Source organism: Saccostrea cucullata, unplaced genomic scaffold, assembly GCF_032062105.1.
Source record: "Saccostrea cucullata isolate Sc308-1 unplaced genomic scaffold, CSIRO_AGI_Scuc_v1 ctg1189, whole genome shotgun sequence".
Lineage (NCBI taxonomy): Eukaryota > Metazoa > Mollusca > Bivalvia > Ostreida > Ostreidae > Saccostrea > Saccostrea cuccullata.
In genome coordinates this window covers 874-23667 of record NW_026919024.1, presented here as the reverse complement: position 1 = coordinate 23667, position 22794 = coordinate 874, and the positions used below count along the sequence as shown (strand labels likewise).

Here is a 22794-nt window from a genome sequence, read left to right as displayed (position 1 = left end):
CTATAAAAATTCGTAACCCACTCTATATATAAAAAGAAATATGTTACTATAAAAAAAATATCGGAAAGGTCCGGGGTCTAAAGGGGGGGTGGGTCTCAAGCACCTGTGAGTGCTACCTGCCCATGAACCTGTATACTAAGAAAGATAACTCCAATAAACCATCGCCAAATTACGATGTCACATGATCAATCATGTGACAGTCTAGACCATCAGTACACTATGGTAGGGTGCAGGAGAAAGAAACAAACATGAAAAAGAAAGTTGACGAGAAAAAGAGTTTATTGAAATCACATCCACCAAACGATGACAGCTATTCCGACTACGGGTAATGTGTCGTATGTTCTTTAAACAGATTTTATCTATTGTCAAACAGGTCAAAGGGGCATGCCCAAGTACTGTGTGTAGTATATAAATGCACTGTATATTGAGATGTATTCAACATCAAACTGGAAGTAACTACGTCTTTGTAGGGCAGTTATCGTATTGCATAATGAATTAATGATACAGATTTGTGCTAGCAATGTTATGAAGCATTCAATTATAGCACGGGCACTGGCTCAAAGTTAATGTAAATTATGTGCATGTATAAAAATGATCATAGTTTTTTACTTAGTATTTTTCTCACACTGTAATTTGAAGTTCTCTTCACTAGTACAACTGCATTACTGATCTATAAGAAAAAATTACTAATTTGTATTTCATGTAAGAAGTGGTTATGGGTGTCATCCAGATAACGTTATATTATATAAGACTGTTCCAAATTATCAACCACATCACAATGCACCAATCGGAAGGCAAAGAGACAGTCAAGGAAACTTTACACTAGGGGAAAGAGACAAACTAAAGCAACAACGCTGATGTTTTTTGGGGGGGGCGGGGGGGGGGGGGGGGGGGGGGGGGGGGGGGGGGGGGGGGGGGGGGGGGGGGGGGAAAGAAACAGAGATTCTTGCAAAAATTCGATGAAATATGACCTTAACACACCAGGATCCAAAAGCATTAAGTGTGAATTTGTAGTAGGAAAGCAGAACTGCATAAAGAAAATGTCTGGCTGGTCTCACCAGGAATTGAACCCAGGATCCCTGTATTACAAGTCAAGTGCTCTACCACATAGCTACTCAGGCCAAAATCCATAGTTTGTTGAGCTTGAGCTGAATTTCTACATTCCTGTCCCTCCTTAGACAGTGTTCAAGTGCACAATTTCACAGTCCCTCTGTCAAGACTAACACATAACAATTAAGTTGAGCAAGGCCTACCAGCAGGAAAGAAGGAATGCATGAAGGAAATAGTACTAACTGTAAAACGTCATGCTTATAGGGACACCCTTATAATGAATTGATGCTTATTGCGAAGTGATTTTCATTCCCTGTGACTTTAAAATGTATTGAAATAACTTAATGGATATAGTGAATTACGCTAGTGCTTATAATTAATGAAGCAAAATCACTCAACCCTGGTGCTTTGTTATGTGTTTTAATGTTAAGCTGGACTTCTGAGTTGAACTCTATGTGCTCTACCTCCAAGTGAGGTACCCAGGCCAATATCCATAATGGTTCACAGAGCCTAAACTTCTACAGGTTAAAAGAGAAAAAACCTTTAATTTTTTGTATATTAAAGACAAAGATGCAATTGTGAATATATAAATCTACTTCTTAACCAACACCCCCCCATCACCACCACCAGGACTTAACAATCAATACTCATGGGAAGGAATGAAAGTATCTCGCTCCCAAAACCCCTGCCACTTGAGGACATCCATACATCTTAGATTGTTATATTTCACAAACACATTTTTTTCGTATTATAAATTGTAATTGTTAGCTAAACAGTGACACACATTTAAAGCTTTGTTTTTGAAAGTGGGATGGCCAGCAAGAAAGAGGGGGGGGGGGGGGGTCTCTGATATAACTTCTCTCTGTACCAAATTTTATACATTACTACATTACCTTATTTGACTAGACTGCAACAAACAAGAGTGGTAGCAATAGCCTATGGCTGTAAATAGCCGTCATCTTAAAATCAAAAGTAATTCAATTGTACTGAGGGAGAAAAAATGCAATGAAACCAGACTGGGATTTTAATCCTAATGTCCTGAATCTCCTGAGTCAGTTTACCAACTGAACTATCTTGATGCTGGCATTGAACACCGCATTCCTCCCTCCTTAAAGGAAATCAAGGTCTTTGTCCCCAAAAAACATCAACCCATGTACGCTCTTCTCTGGAAGGTCCATCACCTGTCACATCCTCGTAACTGCACCAAGTGAGAGCAGTAAAGGAGAAAAATGCGATGGATATATATATTTGGAAGCATGCTCAAGTGTATTAAGCAAACTGACATACTAAGAGCAAGGGTGCCTCATTTAATAAAATTTTGGAATTCATGGCCTTTGGGTCAGGAGCTATGTTGTAAGGGTTGAGGGTATTTTTGATTTTTTAGATTAGAATTAAAATTGCATCATTCATCTCTGAAAATTTTTCTCCCAGTCTGCTCCTTGGCATCAAGCAAACAAACTAACTTCAATGTTATAATGAGCAAAGGTTCCTCTTCCAAAGTGATGAACACTGTGAAACCAGGCTCAGAGTTAATTGCAAGGTTTGGGGTCTTAAAATATAAAGGCCTTTGCAGTCCAACCATGATAAGCATGCATTCAAAAGTTATGACAATGATGACCTAGGTTAATGTTTTTGAAAAGTACGGGTAGGCCAAATTCCAAGGTCAAAAATATTTGTACCCAGGGAAAGTTCTGACTTAAGGAATACACTATATGAAGTAGGAAATCTCTAACTCCACCATTCAAAAGTTTCAGACAAGGTAAACTAAGATTGGTAGAATTTAAAAAAAATGGTGAAACTACACGGTCAAGTATGTTATTGATGCCAAATAATGCAAAATAAAAGGTCTCACATTGGATACACTTCTGAAAAATGAAATCCATAACTGCAAGCAATCAAAGGTAATGTCAGCAAACTTAAATCTTTTTTGTGGATCAGGACAAGCTAACAGCCAGACAGACAGAGGAAAAGGCAAAAACTTCATGCCCCAGGGGCCAAATCTTCAATAACTGGGACTTAAAAAATTATTTATTTGGCCACAACCTGCATTTGTCCCTTTTCCTGCCATGGCCTTTTAGGAATTTAATTTAATCTTTGGACATGCATTTTATGCTTTACTCTTAATCCCGAAATCTTGATCATGGTAATTCTTTTTGGAAAATTTAAATGAATAAATTTTGATGTCATTATGAGCTATAGCCAGATCACAAGAGATAGTATGAATCATCAATATCAGGCAAATCATTTACTTTCAAATGCTACGTGATAAAGAAAGTGATAACACCAGCAATATTTTGATTCTTTATTTGTCCCCAAATGTGCCAGTTAAACCAAGTCAGCTGATAAGTCTTATCTATCTAAGTTATGTAATGGTATGTACGTCCTGCGTAGTTAATTCAGTTTATCAACAAATGGTTCAGGGAATGATAATGGACTTCAGCATACAGTGTTTTTAGTGCATACTGGGTAATTCAGGTACACAGATTAAAACTGTGGTTGACAGGAGGATTTGAATCTGAAAATTTATCATTGGATGTGAAAATAATTTTTGAAAACATTACAGTGTTGTTAACAGAGGAGATCTTTGAGGGTGCATTGTTATAAAAGAAAAACGGAGATAATATTCAGAGGATGGAAATAATTTTATCAATAAACACAGTTTCTGTTACAGTGTTACACTTCAATCACTGATATTCTAAGTCTTACAGAAAGTTATTCCATTTTACTAGTCAATTCTTCTGTTGGGAGGCTTCGATCATGATCTACTGCATGCAGGCCACGTACCTTAATTCATCCCAATCTGTTTAGACTCGCTTTGAAGTGCTAAACTATTGACATGTTGAATGTCATGTTCGTGATTTCTAACCACAATCTCTCTCTACAATAACTTTGGAAAGCTGATATTTTCCAGTTTTTGGATTGTATTATCGGAGATCTGTATGGAATATGGCACCTTTTGTTTTAGACAACTCCTTATGGCCCCACACTGCCACTAAAGTATTTCCTGCCAGCATTCCTTCCTCTCTATTTGTGCCAAAAGACTGGAAAAAGTACAGGGAATAGATCTTGATCATATCTAATTGTGTGAAATTAAAATTTAACTCTGATTATAATCATCTAATACTATACCATGGACAAAAACATTTCTATTGTTTCTATTAAGTATTTCACTCAGAGTGAAGGGGTGGAGGCTGAGATTGAAATGTGGAAATATAATGGGTAGGTACTAAGTTCTGGAATGTGTAAGGAATGTGTAAAGGAGAAAAACCATCTTCAAAGAAAAAGAAAATTCCCTATGAGTTAGACAGAGAAGTCCACTTATTCAACCTCTTTCTTTAATACGAGGGGTGATCAAAAAGTTCGCGAACTATCTTTATATTTAAAAAACCACAATTCAGATCAGAATGAAATTTGGCACACATAGAGTCATACACATCTTCTATAAATAGCATATCTAATGAATCGTTTTGCCCCGTGTTTGTGATGTCACAATGTGAAAATGACGTCATAAGGTAGATCACTTATGACAAAAAACGGTTGACTCAGTCATATTCGAGAAATGAATGACTGTAAAATTAAACGTATATCTTGGAAATTCCGTTGCAGATATTTATAATAATTTGTACATGGTTTATGAGGACAAAAGACTTGCCAGAAGATTTGTCATTAATTGGATTGATTGTTTAATTGAAGGAAGAGAGACGTTTAAAAATGATGACTTTCTGTTGCCCAGTGAAAGCAAACTGGGAAAGAGACGTGTCCTTTGTTAAGCAATTTGATACGAAAGATCGCCAACTTATAGTTAGAAAAATAGATAAATATCTTTACAATAATATAATTATTAAATCCCTAAAATATCGTTTACCTTTGACTTTAAACATATCAGATATGATAAATTGAAGGCACCCATACTTTATCCACATGAAATTAACGACACTCAAAAAGACAGAGAACTTGGGTTTTAATGGTCACCATGCTTATTCTGCAAAAGGATATCATTATCCACCCATACGATTGCCGAGATTAGGCCATTTCTGACAAACGGACTGTTTCTGTTGTTTAAAATAACTTGCATGATAAGAAATATAAGAGTCGGAAAAAATTTTAAGCCTCTGTGACAGATGTCACGTGACCGCTTATATCACGTGATCTGCGCATGGGCAGAATGGTTGCAGATGCGCATTAAAATTGGAGAGGATTGAAATATTTTCAAGACTGAAACCCTATATCATTTCTTTATTGGAAGTTATTCAATTAGTTCGCGAACTTTTTGATCACCCCTCATATATTTTTAAAATCAACCAGAAGCATGGCAAAATCAGGCAAATCTATTAAAACTAAAAGAGCTTTTTTAGATTAAATTTAATTTTATTGTTTTTGCAGTAAAATGAGATTTTTGTTCTCTGTCAGTAGTATATAAAATTGACATTTTCCAAATTTATCAAGATACATGTAACAATCATTGTTGATCATTATCTATTTATATGCTTGGTATTAAGATGCTGTTTCAAATTTGTGAACTTTTTTATTAATGTTTGGTGCTGCATTTATTCTACTTAAATCAACTGGGACATTGACTTTTTTAGCACATCCAATGGCATACCAAGCAGTACCTTTGTTGAGAACCCCCGAGTCCGTCGGAGTCGATGGCGGTCCATCCGTGTCATGTACCTCACCATGTTCCTCAGTAGTGTGTCCTTCTCCATCTGTATGTCCTCAATATGGCCATTCCTGAAACTGGTAAGGAACTAATTGACTAAACACAATGATTATGAATAGAGACATTGAAGGGTTCTTCAAGATTTGAAGGAAGAGATCCTTCAAAAGAGTTTTTAAATCTTAAAGGGATCTTTAAGATTTGAAGAAGAAGGGGTTCTGGGGGTTCCTCCTCAGAAAGTTGCAGGGAAATAGAAGGATATGTAGAATGCATATATAAAGTTTGGGAAAATCAACAGCCCCTTGGTCTTTAAGGGACAGGCCTGTGTAGAGATGCATGTTTAAGGTTATACAAGTCTGCACAAGAACTAAATAATCTATTGGCAAGCAATAAATAGTCACTGGTCAAATGGCTATATATTGTACGTGCTGTTCATGAAGGATGCATGATCAATTAAATGTTTACTTTATCTCTGTGTATGGCATGTTATCACTTGGCAAATATGAACTTATGCTTACACCTGCATGTTTATAATATTCATCACTTTAAAAGATATAGTATAATTTATTCACTTTTACATGAAGTTACTGATTTAAAGTTAAGTTTTAATTAATTGTCATGTCAGTTCAAATTCAAAATCTGATAATACTTTTTACGATGTTAATCTAGCACACTTTAAGACTTAACACAGTCATGAAAGGCCAGTTCTGAAGGCAAATTACATATTTATCTTTAGAAGGATCAAAGTATATTGCAACAGAAAAGGTAGTTAGCTCACGAAGACCTCAAATCAAGATTTTAAGCTTCAACGGCTTAATATTTCCATTTCTAATTTTTTTTCTCTGTGATAACTCTTTGAAAGTTAGGGGTAGTTTATTTCTTGATAATTTTGCCGGAATGTAAATTAGGCAGGTCGATAGGTCGGGAGCTAAGGAGGCCTAATATGCATGCAATTCTCGTGCGCATCTGTCTCTGTGTCTGACGCTAAGGAGGCCAAATATGCATATAAATCTTGTGCGGCTGCCTTTGTGTTTGACGTCGGTTGGCGAGGACTATTGAAATTGGCATGGAAGTCATCATGTGATTTAAATCTGTTTATCTACATTTTTAAAGTCTAAATCTACAATTTTTATTTCACAATGAAATGAAAATATAAGGAATCACTGTCTAGTTAGAAGGGTATGTCAGGGACATCAACAATAGTGGGAAACATGGGATAATTTAAGCATAACGGGCTTCGCCCGTTATGCAAATTATCCCATGTTTCCCACTATTGTTGATGCCCTGACATACCCTCCTAACTAGACAGTGATTCCTTAAATTAACCTTGTTGTTCTCTTCTTTGTCTGTATAAGATAACCTGTAATTTTAGCTGGACACAGATGCCACAACAGATCTGCTGGGCTGGGTGGTGGCCTCCTACAGCATTGGTCAGCTCATTGCCTCGCCTTTCTTTGGGAAGATGTCTAACTGTCTGGGTAGAAGTAGGGAACCCCTGGCTGTATCCCTCATCATTAACATTCTCGCTAACATCCTATATGCCTATCTGGAAGACATTAAGGAACACAGACTAGTTGCTCTGATTGCTGCAAGAGCATTGATTGGATTTGGTGCAGGTTTATAATTTTATTTTTAATTTTCAAATACTTGAATGCATGCAATTAATGTAATTTAATAAACCTCTTGACCAATGTGTACATATTTGAATGAAATGGAATGCGTAGTTGGCATGCATGTACAAATGTTTGGATATGAAGGGTTGATTTAGTGCACGTAATAATAAAATATGTTTATCAACAGATTAAGAAGTTGTTTTAAACTTTAAACTTTTTACCTGTATGATATATTTATTCCCTATCAATACTTGATAAGATCAGCAAACAATATGACATTTTTAAAAAATATCTATCTTAGTATGGTAAATTTAATGAACTAAAAAAGAAATACATCATTGGTGATTCTATTAACATTATTATGCAGCCTGACAATTTGTTAAATTAAATCATATTAAAACTTTAATTAACTTAATTATCTTAATTATTAACTTAGTGATTGCAAACTAGGTTATAAATAATTGCCATATCATGATACGCAATGACTGCACATAACGAAAGCTATAAATAAGACAGTAAATGTTGTAATTTCTAATTTGTTGGTTTTTATGTTGTATAGGAAATGTGGCAGTGGTCCGGTCTTATCTCTCGGGTGCCACCACAATCAAAGAGAGAACAGGAGCCATGGCGAATCTCAGTGCTTTCCAAGCAATCGGCTTCATTGTAGGACCAGGTATGAAAGGAGAAATTGTCTATCTTTTTTCATAATAACATGACAGAAGTCCTATCAGGAAGTATATACAGTTGTATGCACGGATTTTGCCTTTTATCTTTCAGCAAAATTCAATAAAAATGTATTACAATGCAGTAAAATAGTGTAGAAACTTAAATTCATTCAAGGCTACAGTCATATAGAGCAAGACTTGTTATCCCCTTGCAAGGAAGTTGGAGAAGTGGAGGACATATATTTATAATATGATTTTGTGTGTGTGAGAGAGTATGTGCACAATAGAAGTTATAAGCTTTTGATAATTTATATCAGGATCAATGTGCTCTATTGCAAAGGGAAGTTTTGTGCCCTTGTTAGACAAGAGATTGTTTAAACTGTTTTAATAGCTCACCTGCACTGAAATCTCAGGTTAGCTTTTCTGGTCATATTTTTTCTTTCGTACATCTGCCCATCAATCAATCCATTCTGCAAACTTCTGCATCCTTAGGTAGTGTTTAATTCAAGCTTGCTGCCCCCCCCCCCCACTCCTTCCCCACATAAACTTTTCAATACTGAAGTAAATGTGCTTTTGCCCAGCCAATGTGGTCAGGTGAGCTATGTGGCCCATAGGCCTCTTGTAAGACAATATCCTAAAAGAAATACAAATTTTAATAGTAAAGACTATAAACCGTAGCAATGTTTTTCATCTATATTTTTTTTGCAGCAATCCAGACAGCTATGGTCCCTATTGGGTACCCCGGACCAGTCCATACAACAGGGCTCCACCTAAATCTGTACACAGCTCCTGCATTCCTCAGTGCCCTCGTGGGCCTCCTCAATCTCATCCTATTGTTTGTGGTATTCAGAGAACACAGGGTCATAGATGAAGAATATAACTTCAGCATTCAAGATGCAGGTTTGTTGGATACATTAAGTTACACCTGCATGTCCTTATCAAAATTGCTTCTCAGTAAACTATAATATGTTGATGGTGCGACCGTTATGGCGAGCGCAGATATTTATTATGTTCCCCAAACGAAGTTGGGGAACATATTGTTTTTACTCTGTTTCTTATTATTAAGGTCTTCCGTTTCCAACGGAAGACCTTTCTGTTATTCTTAGGTTTCTTTTCCACAGTTTTTTTCTTACCAATTTTGTGCACGCGAGTTCTCGAAAACGGCTTGCTCGATTTTGATGAAACTTTCAGAACTGACGGAACGTGAAAAAATCTAGACATATATTTTTTTATTTTGATGACGTCACTTCCGGTTCCGAGATTTTTGCATTTTAGTGAATTTTTTAGGGTCAGTTTGTCCGCGAGTTTTCTCGAAAACGGTTTAAGATAGAAACTTGAGATTTTCTGTGGCAATAGAGCAATAAATGTAGTTGTGCGGAACGTATTTCATTTTCACCGAAATTGCTGTGTACGGAAGCTCGTTATGACCCAAAAATAGTCTTCTCGAGAATTTCAAAAATTTTGATACCTTTTCAACGATAACTTTTTACCTCGAAATATTTTGTTAAAACATGTATAACAAAAGAAGTGTAGAATACTAAGATCTTTCAAATGATATCTTGAAAAAAGGGCTGGCCCCTAAAATTAAGGGCCTAGAGGGGCCGAAATTTTTTCTTTTATATCCCAAAAAGTATTAAAAATTTGTAATACATCAAAGAAGCAAAGTTGTTAAAAATGTCAAGCTCCATCTATGGAAGTCGTCAAAATATGTCCGGTGACGGCACTTCCGGCTAAACCGGAAGTAGTCGGAAAACGCGTATTTTTGCCTTTCTTGACAAGTTTTGGGGAAACATATGTCTCTGGGAGCAAAAAAAAATTTTTCCGTCTGTCGTCGTTACTTCCGGTCAAACCGGAAGTAGCAAAAAATGGCTTATTTTTGCATTAATTAACATAGCTCTAGAGGATTGAAACCATTTTTGAGCCTTATTTCTCATTTTTGTTAAAAATGAAAGCTACTTCCGGTCAAACAGGACGGAAGACCTACTCGTTGCTTTGCAACGAGCTTTGCTCTAGTTATTATTATTTTTAAGGTCTTCCGTTTCCAACGGAAGACCTTATTGTTTTCGTTCGGTTTCTTTTTCCCTATTATTAAGGTCTTCCGTTTCAGACGGAAGACCTTATAGTGATTCTACTGTTTCTTCTTTTTCTTTTTCTTATTATTTTTTTTTTCCCTTTTTCTTTTTTCGACGATTTCTCAGAGATGGCTGGACGGATTCTCATGAAATTTTCAGAGATGATAGACAGTGAAAATATCTTACAACTGACGTTTTCAGGTTTTCAAAATTCACTTCCGGTCGTCAGATATGTCTGATTTCCGCTTTTTTCAAAAATATTTTGTCCGAGTCATATCTCAGAAACTGTAAGAGATTAAGATACCAAACTGATATGAGTAATAGATCTTGATAAGTAGAAAAGCCCAATCGGGTTAAGATTGTCCGCCGTCACTTCCGGTCGTCACAGGAAGTGATCAAAGAAATCGAAAATTTGAACTTTTTCTTTTTTGAAACTTTTTTGCATCACATTATAGCACCTTATCTGTAGTTTCGAAATATGTCAGTCCCACCGGAAACAAAAAACGACAACTTCCGGTTATAAGAGAAAAACTGCATATTTTCAGTATTTTTCTTTCCCATAAATATTTTTTATAGTTAAAGTATTTGTAATGATTTTCGGATATGTTATTCAGACTGCAAATGAATACAGTAACTTGAAATATCTTTGTAAAATTCACTTCCGGCCGCTTGATTTCCTGTCCTAAAAATGAGAAGTTATCGTAGCTAGATATCGTAAATGGTAAGAGATTAAGACACCAAACTTAATCAAGTGATATATCGTGATGAGTAGGCAAAACCCGTTGGAATAAGATTGTCCGCTGTCACTTCCGGTCGTCACAGGAAGTGATCAAAGAAATCGAAAATTTCAAATTTTCTTTTTTGAAACTTTTTTTGCATCACATTATAACATCTTATTTGTAGTTTCAAAATGTATCAGTCCCAACGGAAACAAAAATGTCAACTTCCGGTTTAAAGAGAAAAAACTACATAATTTGAGTATTTTTCTTTCCCATAAATATTTTTTATAATTAAAGTATTTGTAATGATTTTTGGATATGTTATTCAGATTGCAAATGTCAACATTGGTCTCTAATATCTCAGTAAAATTCGCTTCCGGTCGCGTGACTTCCTGTCCTCAAAATCAGAAGTTATCATTGCTAGATCTCGTTAACGATAAGAGATTAAGACACAAAACTAATAGGGATGGAAGACCTTATTGAGTAGACAAATCTTTTGAGTTTAAGATCGTCCGCCGTCACTTCCGTTTGTCACAGGAAGTGATCAAATAAATCAAAATTTTAAACTTTTCTTTATGGAATCTTTCTTAGTATTACCTTACTAGTAGTTTCGAAATATGTCAGTCCCATTGGAAACAAAAACGACGACTTCCGGTTATGAGAGAAAAACCGCATAAATTAAGTTTCTTACTATCCCATAAATGTCTTTTATAAAAAGAGTATTTGAAATGATTTTGGGACATGTTATTCAGACTGCAAATGTCTAGAGAAACTTCAAAATGAGACCTTTGACCCTTACTCAAAAAGTAATAAAGAAATATTCATTACCTTTATCTAGATTCAGCTTCAGCTTTAAGTGTTTATCTCAAGTTTACCTTCTCTTTCTCTCTCTCTCTGATGACCTTGACCTTTGACCTTGATAAATGACCTTGTTCTTTGGCCCCATTGACCCAAAGGTCACAATCAAGCTTAAGGTCGTGGAGGTATTTGCAACTCTTACTCTAACAAATACTTATAAAATATCCCCACCCTTCTCTAAAAAAAAAAAAACAAAACAATCAACAGCAACGTAGAGAAAATGTCTTCAAGCCAAATGGCACGCAATATTGACATAAGATTCGGAATAAAAGCAAGAAGAGACCTGAAAGAAAGTGTCCTGAGAGTTTTAAGGTGAGTCTCTAAACTATACTGAAATTGTAGTGAATATCGGCAAAATCTGCATATCTGTCTGAAATTTAGTTATTGCTGAGCATAAACATTAATTAAAGCTCGCATCGGCTATTTCTACAATTGTTGTAAATATCATTCGATTCTTCTGCTCTATTACGACATTTTAATATCAAGTATTCTTGCTTTCTTGGGTGTATGGAATTTATTTCAATTTTATTTAGATTAAAATATGAATCCACCGAATCTTGGAAATGGCGATTTTTCCTATCAATTAAATTTCCACGCAATTTAGATAGGTTAAATCAATTGCAGTTACCCCGCTTGATACGATATGGTGTTGAAAAAATGCCCATGACTCACTCACTGTTTTACCGGGATTTTGAATTTCCTCTGCAACTGACCACGTGTAATTACTTTCGCTTTTACAACTCTGTATATGCTAAGTGTCATTGCTTCACTGCAAATGTGTCCCATAATTATTCTAATCATTTTCCTACACACAATATCACATCAAACAGGGAATATCTCAGTTTTTTAAGAAATTTGACCGGGACTTTACTACGAAACTATTTCTTTCATTTCGAAACTATTTCCTTCAACCTTAAAATAATAAGCTTACAAAATACCTGAAATGTTGTGGAATTTGGTGGCTCAGTGGTTAGCGTGTCCGACTTTCATACTAATGGTTATGGGATCGAGCCCAGATGGAGGAACTATTATTTTTTTTTTCGGCATTTTGGTTTTTTTTTTAATAGAAAAATATCCTTCTTATAGAAAAATAGAGAAGAACGGAAGACCTTATTTGTTGCTGTAGCAACAAGAGTTTCTAGTTATTATTATTATTATTATTATTATTATTTTTCTTACCGATTTTTGTGCAAGCGAGTTCTCGGAAACGGCTTGGTCGATTTTCACGAAACTTTCAGATCTGATAGATATTGGTCTGAACCTTATTGGAAATTTTTTATAAGTACGTCGTCACTTCCGGTCGTGAGATATGGACGATTTACTGATTTTTAGAGGGTCGGCTTGTCCGGGCAATCACTCAAAAACGAATGAAGATATTGACTTGAGATTTTCAGTGAAGGTAGAGGAAGGATTGCTGAATTGCTTTTTTGAGTCTATATCTTTCCAGCGCAAAAGGCGTTGAAGCTCGCCTGGGCTCATTATAATTATAATATTTCTGACCATCAAATTTTGTGCACGTGATTTCTCGAAGACTACTGCATGGATTTTTATGAAATTTGCAGGAACAATGTGTTGCTATATGCAGTTACTATATCCTGGAGATTTTTTGGAAATTCCTTTCTGGTGCCAAGTTACGGACAATTATCTGATTTTAAATTGACATTTTGTTCGTGGATAATCTAAAGAACGGTTAAAGATATCACTGTGGAACTTTCAGGTATTATAGATCGTGATAAGAACTATCGAAGACGCGATCTTTTGTACGTCGTCTCTACTTCCTGTCGTAACGGCATGCAAAGAAAAAAAGTCAAATTTTTAAACTTTTTTGTTTTTCAATATTTTCAAATCATATTAGTATGGTTGATAGAAACATTTCTCATTAGGCTGAATATATAATTTGTTTGTAAATTGATGAATTCTAACTCGAGATATTAACATTCAAAAGTCTGAAGCGTGATCTTAATGGCGGCGGTCTCTGTCAATTCCGACATTTCGCAATAGGGGTTTACAGAGGCAGCTGAGCGTTTGCTTGAACGAAAGTAACATAAGGAACAATGAAATGTGAAGGGATACTTGGATTGTCACGTCGTAGGTTCGTTGCAATTCGGTGTCAAACTACATTTATTATCCAAGGTCTACTTACAAGTCTTCTTTAATTGGTTTTGGTTGTTTCTCAAAGTAGAAATAGAAAAGAATTGATGTGCAAACGAAGTACAATATCTATATATTTTGTTTTGCATAACGGTAACACATAGCTTAAATCATAGTTAAAATTAATAGTTTTTCAAGAATGTAGTAGGTAAAAAACGTGACCACTGTTTTCCCATGCACATTTGTGTCATATTAAATCAATAGAAAGGACAACTGTTACAATAAGAAAATATTTTATTTTTAAAGATAACAATTTTTCAAAGACCGTTTAATTGACATATATAAACATTTTATTTTCTCAATGCAAGTTATTGAAGATAATAGAATCTTATTTCTTGACCCTCGTAGGGCGATCGAGGCATTTTTTTTCGGTGAAACATACCACCTTTTTCATGAAAGTGTAAGTAATCGGCATAGTCAACTTTCGTGATTGAAAATTGAAAAATTACCAATTAATAGCTGTTTCGCTGCTTTAGTGTTATTTGCCTATATACGATATGTTTCATGTGTGTGTTATACTTTCCACACCTCAAAATTTAGGCTAGGCGATAAGAACGCTCTTTTGTTATTTGACTGAAGCTATCTCACCTATTTAAATGAACATTCCAAGAGAAATTCGCTAAGATTTACTCGTTGCGTTTGGCGCGAAATTATGAAAAGTGACCCTTCTTTCATAATTCCAAGACAGATTAACTGTTGCAGAATTATATGTACATACAAGTGAAGTAAGAGTAGTTGTTCAATAGCGTAATCGATAAGCGTATTGGATTTTCACGCTCGTGACCCGTTTCAATTCCCAATGTGTCCAAAATATGTTTAATCCATTTTCAGCTCGATTTTATGGGTTATTTTTCGGAATCGGACGGAAGACCTACTCGTTGCTCGCAACGAGATCGTTTCTAGTTCTTCTTCTTCTTCTTCTTCTTCCTGGGTACTTTTTTGTCCGGGAGTGATCTTGTAAACTACACATCCGACTTAGGTAAAACCTTTTTAGGGTCAGTAGGCATGTTATGTAGATTTGCGGAACGAAGGTCATTTTGCACGCACGTGCTTGCAAGAGCGTGCACGTGCAACGCATGAAATGACGGATTTAATTGATATTGGCGTAACTTTTTAAATTTTTGATGAAATGCTTTGAAACTTATAATATAAGGATATATTAGTAGCATAGACAATATGACATGGTCAAAATAGCAAGATCTCACGCGCATGCACGTGCGCTTCGCTCTGATTGGCTGAAACTAAAGTCTCAATATCGTTCTTGTTTTTTGACGAAATCCTTTGAAATTTTGAACATAGCCATGCATTAGGATAGCCTACAACATGATATATAGCAATTATCATGAAAACATGTGCATGCACGTGCGCTGCAATCTGATTGGCTGAAACTTTAAATAGCTATAACTCCCTTGGTTTTCAACCAAACAGGATGGGATTTGGAACATAGATAAATATAATGGACTACTACAAGAAAGTATGGTCACCATGCACATGCATACACGTGCGTGTACGTGCACTGCAATCTGATTGGCTGAAACTTTAAACAGCTATAACTCCCTTGGTTTTCAACAAAACGGGGTGGAATTTAGAACATAGATAGATGTAATGGACTTTTACAAGAAGGTATGGTCACCATGCACATGTATGCACGTGCGTGCACGTGAAATGAGCAAAATAAAAAAAAACACTTGAATGAGCGTATTTTTTTTTTAATACTTTTGGATCAAATACTTTAATATTTAGTATATTAAAATATATAGATTGTGTAGACAAGATGATATGGTCATTACGCACATGCATTCACATGCGCACGCGTGCAATGCTAAAATTTGAAAGAACTTGGTACACTTCTAGGTAAACGTTGTTAAAGTCTCAAATGCATAGAGTTTGTCTTATTTAATGAAGCTTACATGGAATATGGCACCAAAAGGGAGTTGGGGTGCGTTTGGGGAACATCTGTAATGGTCCCCGTTACAATTAGCACTAGTTTTGTTATAATTTAGATTGGGATCATCAAACTGCATGTGACATTTGGTGCGTCCAGACTCTGATTCACATGATGTCGTATGCACTAAGTTACATTTCTAAAAAGAAGCCTGAAGAGTGCTGAAAGGAAATGAAGAACGTTTCGTTTACTATTTTTCTTCAATATTTATCCATTAAATCAGGGCATGTTTTAACTTTCAGTTGAACTTTTGCTGCTTTTCTCGTGAGAATGTAGCTTTAACAAGTGATGCATTGTGGGTCCAAATTACTGCATCAAAAAATTCTATCGAATGAATGTGCAGTAGTCCGAATTTTCTCTTCACACAGGTGTTGCTTTAAGAGCTCGAAGTGATGAGTGTCACTTTGCGATGCTCACTGCGCTCGCTATAAATGAAAAATTGAAGATCATGGTGATCTATTTTTGGAAATTTGAAGGTATTCATTTTTAAATTGTTTATAATTTAATTCTGGTTGTGAGGATATATTTGATTGGATAAAAAATTTACTTTAATATTGTATAAAATGGGTTGCCTACGTCACAATGACTTTCGTCAAAAACATATCAATCCACCTGATGTTAAATTCAAATTTTGTATAAATTAAAGACATTTTTTAAGAACAATCACCTCTTTTTCTTACACCAAAAGAATGAGAATTAAATTAAAAGGAATGAATTTAATAGCTACCCATTTTATATGGTATAAACTGGGTTGGAAGAGTTTATGCTTTTTAGCTCACCTGAGCCGAAGGCTCAAGTGAGCTTTTCTGATCACATTTTGTCCGTCGTCCGTCCGTCTGTCCGTCCGTCCGTCTGTCTGTCCGTCTGTCTGTCTGTAAACTTTTCACATTTTCAACTTCTTCTCAAGAACCACTGGGCCAATTTTGACCAAACTTGGTACAAAGCATCCTTGGGTGAAGGGGAATTTAAATTGTTAAAATGAAGGGACATATCCCCTCGCAAGGGGAGATAATCAAGAAAAGACAAAAATAGCGTTGGGTCATTAAAAAATCTTCTTCTCAAGAACCACTGGGCCAGTAAAGCTGAAACTTATGTGGAAGCATACTGGGGTAGTGTAGATTTTAAATTGTTCAAATCATGACCCCCGGGAGAAGGGCGGGGCCACAAATGGAAAATCAAAGTTTTATATAGAAATATATAGGAAAAATCTTTGAAAATCTTCTTCTCAAGAACCACTAGGCCAGAAAAGCTGAAACTTATGTGGAAGCATCCTGCTATAATGTAGATTCTAAATTGTTCAATCCTGACCCCCGGGGAAAGGGCGGGGCCACAATGGGGAATCAAAGTTTTACGTAGAAATATATAGGAAAAATCTTTGAAAATCTTCTTCTCAAGAACCACTGGGCCAGAAAAGCTGAAACTTATGTGGAAGCATCTTGGTTTAGTGTAGATTCTAAATTGTTCAAATAATGACCCCCGGGGGAAGGGCGGGGCCACAATGGGGAATCAAAGTTTTATATAGAAATATATAGGAAAAATCTTTGAAAATCTTCTTCTCAAGAACCACTGGGCCAGAAAAGCTGAAACTTATGTGGAAGCATCGTGGTATAGTGTAGATTCTAAATTGTTCAAATCAAGACCCCCGGGGGAAGGGCGGGGCCACAATGGGGAATCAAAGTTTTATGTAGAAATATATAGGAAAAATCTTTGAAAATCTTCTTCTCAAGAACCACTGGGCCAGAAAAAGTGAAGCTTATGTGGAAGCATTCTGGGGTAGTGTAAATTCTAAATTGTAGGAATCATGACCCCCGGGGAAAGGGTGGGGCCATTATAGGGAATCAAAGTTTTACATAGAAATATATAGGAAAAATCTTTGAAAATCTTCTTCTCAGGAACCAATGGGCCAAAAAAGCTGAAACATATGTGCCCATGGAAGGATCATGGGGTAGTGTAGGTTTCAAAATGTCTAAATTATGATCAGTGGGGTAGGGTGGGGATGCATTATGTATAACAAGGGGGAAATCTGGTAAAGAACAGAATGGTCAAAGCTTCTCAGGTGAGCGATGTGGCCCATGGGCCTCTTGTTTATATTATAAACTGCTTTGCGGATTATAAAGCTTAAACTGTCCAAACCCAGTTTATACCATATAAAATGGGTAGCTGTTAAAGTCATTCCTTAAGTGAATGATACATTTTTAAATTCTGGACGTTGTTAAGCCTGGAATGATCAGATCATCAAAGGTTGATGCATTCTAGGGCCCTTGAAAATATCAAACTCAAAGTAGGACACAGTGACTTACTTTTGGAATTTTATGGCTTTATTTAGATATTTCAGATACTAAGTTGCTTACAATCTTAAACTCTTGTCAATGAATTTATCTTGAGCCTTTGGAATATATGTCACCGAAAACAAAAGTTTAAGTGACCTACTTTTGAAATATTACACTATTTATAAAAATCTAAAAATTAGCCATTTTTATTTGGTTGATACACCTTTGTTCAGTGAATTGTGTCAACTGAAAAGGTCATAGTGACACACTCAGCAAATCTCTGTAATTATTTTAGGATGCTGAGAAGCCTAGAAGCTTTAAACTTTACTAGTTTAGATACTAGGTAGTGTCAACCAAAAACTAAGTCACTGTGGAATTTAAATACATGGCTATATTTTATGGTTTGCAACGATGAGAAAAGTGGGTTAAACAATTTTTCCGAAGAGTGATTCTAGGCTCTTGGGCCTTTCGTACAGTCCAGACTCATATAGACAATCATTCTTTGTTGTAGGCAGCAAAGAAGTTCCTGACTATACTCCAGATATCTTTGCTGTTGTTGCATCTAACGTCATCTTTTTTGTGGCTCTGTTCATCTTTGCTGTCTTTGAGACGTAAGATATTTTTTTATTTCAAAAATTCATTCGATACGAAGATTGATTTTCTGAATTATATTTAGCAATCCAATTTGCATTCCATTGAATTAGAACAGATTTATACAGATTCTTAACAATTATAGTTTTCCTATTTCTTTATATATTTCAGCAGAAAGGTTATATATGTGTAATATTTCATGTCACATTTACATTCAGAGATCAAAAATTTTAAATGACGTAAGTATATCATTGTATGTATTCTAATTTGATATAAATAATTAGGGCCCCGCAAGGATTTGCGGGTGCCCTATAGTAATCACTCTGTCCGTCCGTCTGTCCAGCTGTCTGTCTGTCACTCTTCCGTCCACAAATTTTCTGTTTTTTTCTAATAACTTTTTTTATGGTTGCCCAATCAAGTTCAAATTTGATATGGTAGTTCAGTAGGCAGAAATACATATTTTGATGCTAAGTTTGGTTCTCTATGTCTTCTGGTTTGGAGCTGGGGTGGTGGGGTAGATTCCTTAGCTATGCATAAGAATGAATGGGCAACTTTTTTTATGGTTGCCCAATCAAGTACAAATTTGGTATGTTAGTTCAGTAGGCAGAAATACATATTTTGATGCTAAGTTTGGTTCTCTATGTCCCCTGGTTTGGAGCTGGGGTGGTGGGGTAGATTCCTTAACTTTATATACGAAAGCATTGGCAAAGAGAGATAACTGCTGAAGATGTTCCCACTGAATGCTGCTATGAGTCCCTTGGGATTAATTAGCTTTCCTCCTGAAGAAAATCTAGAGCATTATCTTTATCTGTCAAATTGAGATGAATTACCACCTCTGTCTGCAAATGAAGTTTGTTTTGAAGTTAAGTCAATTTGGAATGCTATGAACACTCTGTATAAATTTTTATAATTTATTTTTGTTTAATAGTTATGATTTCATTGAATTGTAATAACAAGAAATAGATTAAAGAAGATTTTTTGATTTACTTTTTTCACTTTATGTTAATTCAAGAATATTATTAATTTTTAGGATAGTTGTATAAAAACCCCATTCTATCATTAATACTGAAAAAGTTCTTATTGTAACTTAAGAAGAAAATGATGAGAGAGGTACAATTAATCCCTTGGGATTAATTATCTAGCCTGCTGCAGAAAATTTAGTAGGCTTTTCTTTATCTGTCACTTTAAGATTAATGATAACCTTTGTCTGCAACTGCTGTTTGTTTGAAGCCTTCATGATATTTGCATTCATTGAAGGCTGGATTTTATATAACACAAGCTTCATAATTGTTTAAATATACATTCAATGTTAAGTTGTTCTTTACTGCCTAATGTAAATACAAGGATATTATTTTCAGGTTTTTGAATATTTAGGAATTATCTTGAAATTTTAAGAATACAGTTGCTGTTGCTTATTCTTCGTACATTTTTCAATCATTCCGTAAGCTGCACCCTATGAATTCTACCCCATGGCGGGGCCCTTGCTGACTGGTCAGTTTTCTAGTTATACATGTAATCATTATGATAATTATAATTTTTTATTGTTTCCAGAATAGGAACACCACTGACCATGAATATGTATGCTTGGACTCGTGCTCATGCCACGCTGTACAATGGAATAATACTAGCAGTGGGGGGAGTGGTAGCTATTTTAGTGTTCATTGTCATCAAAATTCTTTCTAAAAAGTAAGAAAATAACTTTTCACATTACTGTAAACTTGAATCAGCTGTTTGAATAATTTTACTAAATCTTTTTTTTTTAAAGAAATTAAGGAATTTTTATATTAAATTAAGGAATTTTTATATTTTTTTCACCGTCCTTACATGGATATAGGTACATGTACATGTAAAATTTAATTATATACAAAAAACTTTTCTATTTGTAGGTCAGATAAGATGTTTAGAATGCCCCTGTTAAGGTCAAGATCTAGTAAATGAAAGGTGCCTACAGATTTATCAAACTTGAGAAATAAATTCCTTTATTGATGCTTTACAACTTTAGCTTGGTCAAATAAGGTGTTTCGGGGCTTAATTTGTAGGTAAACAAGATGAAAAACTGTATTTTAAACTGTAAATTTCAATGAAAAATTAAGAAAACTAGTCATGAGTATGGGAGTTTTTTTCGTATTCGGCAAAGAAAATGTACCCAGATTGCCTACAGTCTCTCAGAAAACGTTAATTAGTATGTTCATGGCCTCTTCTTTAAATCAATATCAAATTTAATATAGGTATCCGGTTTACTTTTCATATGATTTCAAGTTGAATGACATGAAAATACCCTATTTTCTACATAATTCTGCTAAAGCCGTAAAGTACGAGAAAAAGAAAGTTGAAATTGATTATGACGTCATAATGGATCTAGCACCAAAAAATTAGTCTCAAGTTATTTACTAGATCTTGACCTTAATACAAGTAGATTTCAATTCTTTTTAATTTATAACTAAGGGCAGATCACTTATTAAAGTTGCATACAAATACAGCAACTATGGATTTCCAAAGTGGGTTCCTATAGCCTTAATGTATGATGTTGAACCTTTTATTGAGCATAAAAAAAAAAACAGAAAAAATGATTATTTGTGTAGTAATTCATAAACTAATATGACATTGAAATTTTTTCTAGAATTAACGAGCGATTTTTGTTGATTGGAGGATTTGTTTGTTGTCTTTTGGGCTTTGTGGTGTATCTTCCATGGGGAGACCATTACCCTCCCTCCCAAATGGCCAGTAAGTTCATGTTCAAACTTTTATTCTTTTTAATACTTTCTTCCATTACAGAAACAGTTAGCATTATTTGGTTGATACTGATTTGGATATAACTTGACATCCACTGTCATTGCAGCAATTTATCCAAACAGCACACCAGCAATAAACCAGTCATGGTTTACCATGGCCCCACACCAGAACCTGTCTCTCAATACGCAAGCCATGGTCAGTAACAGCTCTGGGGAGAATCCCGAAGCCACTGGGTGTCCCGATGCCTACCAGTGGTGTGCCTACACCCCCATTGTAACATTGGCCCAATTTCTTTGTGGAACTGCTCTCATTTGCATAGGGTATCCCGTAGGAAATGTCATGTCTTATACTTTGTATTCCAAAATACTAGGACCAAAGCCTCAGGTTTGTGTGTCTTCTTTTTGTTTTATTTTAAAAGTTTATAGTTAAAACATCATAGTTTCTTATATTGTTACTTGAAATGTAGTAATTCTCAAAATAAACTGTAAAATTCCTATGCTGTGATTACTGTGGAATCTTTTTAATTTGTGGGGGTCAATGTTCTTGGTTAAGCAAATTTTTATTGGTTCATGGGGATGTTATTTCATAGGTAACTCGTTTATTCAGATGATTTAATGAAAATTTATACAAATTAATTGTTTGTGTAGATGTAAATTTATGGATGACCCACAAAATCCACAATCATTGGCCCCCATGAAAAATGATAATTCCTCAATATTCTCATGTTAGTATGTTTTTGAAAATTTTGCTTCATAGGAATATAAAAATATGTCAGCTAATAGAGAAGCTCAATTAGTGCCCATTGGAATTCCAACAATTTGTTGATTTTAAAATATTTTACATCTATTTCTGGAACATTAAAATGAAAATGAGTAGTTTTACTTGGTGAGTGTTAAATCTATACTTCTACCTGTGTCAAATGTTGTATCTTTCTTTAACAGACAAATTAAAAGAAAAATCAAAACATCTATACATAGATATACAGTGTAAAATTTTTTTTACTTCCAGGGTACAATGATGGGTTTTCTCACAGCCTCTGGAAGCCTTGCAAGAACAGTGGGTCCAATTTTTGTCAGCTTAATATATAATTCATTTGGTCCAAGGGTGACATTTTTATCCTTATGTGGTATGATCATTCTAACTTTGGGCTGGATCACTTTTGTGTTTAAGCGTCTGGTGCCATTCAGATTTGAAAAAGGAGTTGAACCCCCTTAAGACATTACATACAGATAACAATTTTACACAGTGGCATATCACAAATTAATACTCAGGATATTTAAACATATCATTTTACTACATTTTGTTATTCGAGCATTATTGTATACTTTGAGTATTTTAATATATTGAGTCATATCAACTGAATACAGTGAAACACGCTTATAATGTAGAGCCAGGAACCAACAACTATGCTTCGTTATACATGTAATTTGTTATATCCGTAAAGTTTACATTACTTAAATTTTACATTCT

The 22794-nt window shown here is 35.1% G+C and overlaps 1 protein-coding gene across 1 annotated transcript; it reads left to right on the top strand.

Moving 5' to 3' along the window:
• The first annotated feature begins 189 nt into the window (after positions 1 to 189).
• Positions 190 to 22573, top strand: LOC134277755 (major facilitator superfamily domain-containing protein 8-like). The gene is made up of 10 exons (XM_062760069.1): positions 190 to 325; positions 5637 to 5790; positions 7080 to 7323; positions 7880 to 7993; positions 8694 to 8885; positions 18512 to 18611; positions 20143 to 20277; positions 21212 to 21315; positions 21431 to 21708; positions 22333 to 22573. The coding sequence occupies exons 1-10, from the start codon at positions 249 to 251 to the stop codon at positions 22537 to 22539; spliced, it is 1605 nt and encodes a 534-aa protein (XP_062616053.1). The 5' UTR covers positions 190 to 248; the 3' UTR covers positions 22540 to 22573.
• Positions 22574 to 22794: the final 221 nt, after the last annotated feature.

Coding starts and splice junctions, on each gene's coding strand:
- LOC134277755 (XM_062760069.1), top strand. CDS start 249: ATGAAAAAGAAAGTTGACGAGAAAAAGAGTTTATTGAAATCACATCCA. Junction 5,791..7,079: donor TATGGCCATTCCTGAAACTG/GTAAGGAACTAA, acceptor CTGTAATTTTAG/CTGGACACAGATGCCACAAC. Junction 21,316..21,430: donor CCCTCCCTCCCAAATGGCCA/GTAAGTTCATGT, acceptor CTGTCATTGCAG/CAATTTATCCAAACAGCACA.